At 50.3% G+C, this 2,065-nt stretch overlaps 1 protein-coding gene across 1 annotated transcript; it reads right to left on the bottom strand.

Moving 5' to 3' along the window:
• Positions 1–10: 10 nt before the first annotated feature.
• LOC120431738 (uncharacterized) lies at positions 11–1,107 on the bottom strand. The gene is made up of 2 exons (XM_052705986.1): positions 150–1,107; positions 11–108 (listed from the first exon to the last, which is right to left on the bottom strand). The coding sequence occupies exons 1-2, from the start codon at positions 1,105–1,107 to the stop codon at positions 11–13; spliced, it is 1,056 nt and encodes a 351-aa protein (XP_052561946.1).
• Between the last annotated feature and the right edge of the window lie 958 nt (positions 1,108–2,065).

Raw genomic sequence — 2,065 nt, 5'->3', positions numbered from 1 at the left:
CAGGGACCCTTCACATGTCCCCGCGGACCGGGTACCTGCCGGAGTCTGTAGCGGGTCGTTCGAGCGGATCATCGGCGGGAGTGGTACAGTCCCCGACGGAGGTAATCGCTGGTCAGGATCGGAACTTGGTTCGGTGCTACCCGGCGAACCTCTCGGCGGGTCAATCGGAGGTAACAGCAGTGGCAGCGGCACATTCGGTGTCTCCAGAAGCAGGGCCGTATCGGAACTTGGTCCGTTACTACCTGCCGGAGCCTGTAGCGGGTCGTTCGAGCGGATCATCGGCGGGAGTGGTACAGTCCCCGATGGAGGTAATCGCTGGTCAGGATCGGAACTTGGTTCGGTGCTACCCGGCGAACCTCTCGGCGGGTCAATCGGAGGTAACAGCAGTGGCAGCGGCACATTCGGTGTCTCCAGAAGCAGGGCCGTATCGGAACTTGGTCCGTTACTACCTGCCGGAGTCTGTAGCGGGTCGTTCGAGCGGATCATCGGCGGGAGTGGTACAGTCCCCGACGGAGGTAATCGCTGGTCAGGATCGGAACTTGGTTCGGTGCTACCCGGCGAACCTCTCGGCGGGTCAATCGGAGGTAACAGCAGTGGCAGCGGCACATTCGGTGTCTTCAGAAGCAGGGCCGTATCGGAACTTGGTCCGTTACTACCTGCCGGAGCCTGTAGCGGGTCGTTCGAGCGGATCATCGGCGGGAGTGGTACAGTCCCCGATGGAGGTAACCGCTGGTCAGGATCGGAACTTGGTTCGGTGCTACCCGGCGAACCTCTCGGCGGGTCAATCGGAGGTAACAGCAGTGGCAGCGGCACATTCGGTGTCTCCAGAAGCAGGGCCGTATCGGAACTTGGTCCGTTACTACCTGCCGGAGCCTGTAGCGGGTCGTTCGAGCGGTTCATCGGCGGGAGTGGTACAGTCCCCGACGGAGGTAATCGCTGGTCAGGATCGGAACTTGGTTCGGTGCTACCCGGCGAACCTCTCGGCGGGTCAATCGGAGGTAACAGCAGTGGCAGCGGCACATTCGGTGTCTTCAGAAGCAGGGCCGTATCGGAACTTGGTCCGTTACTACCTGCTGGAGCCTGTAGCGGGTCGTTCGGGCGGCTCATCGGCGGGAGTGGTCCAGTCAAAAGCGGAAAGTACCGATGCACTATGGGGTATTTCCATATAAGCGAGAGCCCAAAAATATTTTTTTGCTTTTTTTTGACTTTTTTGTGTTTTTTGTACTTAGTATAATAAAAACAAATAAATTTTGATATTTTTCCAAAAAAAAAGTTTAATTTTCGATTTTTTCATATATTTGAGGCCACATGCATTAAAGTGGTGAATTTTAATATTCTTGCTCTGTCTATTTGATGCCCGGAATGGCGGTTTATGCTATGTTAATGTTTCTGATTTCCGTTCAATCTCCCTCCCCTTCTTCTTGAGTAAATCCACCTCTCTTTGAAGACTTCCCCCCCCCTCCCCCTCCAATTAAAATTGGATTTTTGCGGTGTTTTAGAATTTTAGACGGTTTATTTTATGGAACATTGTATGGATTCTCGTCCACGTTTTTTGTTGATCCACTTGCAAAATTCACGTTTTCCACGATAAATTCTTCTAAATCAAAATCACTATGTAACCGATTGTCGTTAGATTACTTAAAATATGAACTTCTTTTATGGGATTTTGTATTCCTCGTTTTGAAGCTACAGAACAACATGCGTAGTTTTTCCTCTGTGGTTTTTCCCTGAGTTGCCCAAGCAGCATTTATTGTCGCCAAGCCTTATTTGCAACTAATTCAAAACAATCCAATATTGCTCAGGCAACATGTACGCAACACTCCTGGTGACAAAAAAAGCGCACGACAACAACGCGATTGGCAACAATAGCCAGATAGTTGTGAACGTGTTGCGGCAATGTTTCCTATGCGATGCTAATATTTGTAGGAGAAATTGATGGTGTTGCAACAATGTAACAAATATGTTGCAAATATGTTTCCATTTTGGTGAAATTTATGGTTGCTTGAAATCAATCGTGCACCCGAAATTATTTCAAGCGCAGCAACCCAATCAAACCGTTCTCCGC

Source organism: Culex pipiens, chromosome 1, assembly GCF_016801865.2.
Source record: "Culex pipiens pallens isolate TS chromosome 1, TS_CPP_V2, whole genome shotgun sequence".
Classification (NCBI taxonomy): domain Eukaryota; kingdom Metazoa; phylum Arthropoda; class Insecta; order Diptera; family Culicidae; genus Culex; species Culex pipiens.
The sequence above is the reverse complement of the archived record's forward strand: the minus strand, read 5'-3'. Positions and strand labels throughout refer to the sequence as shown.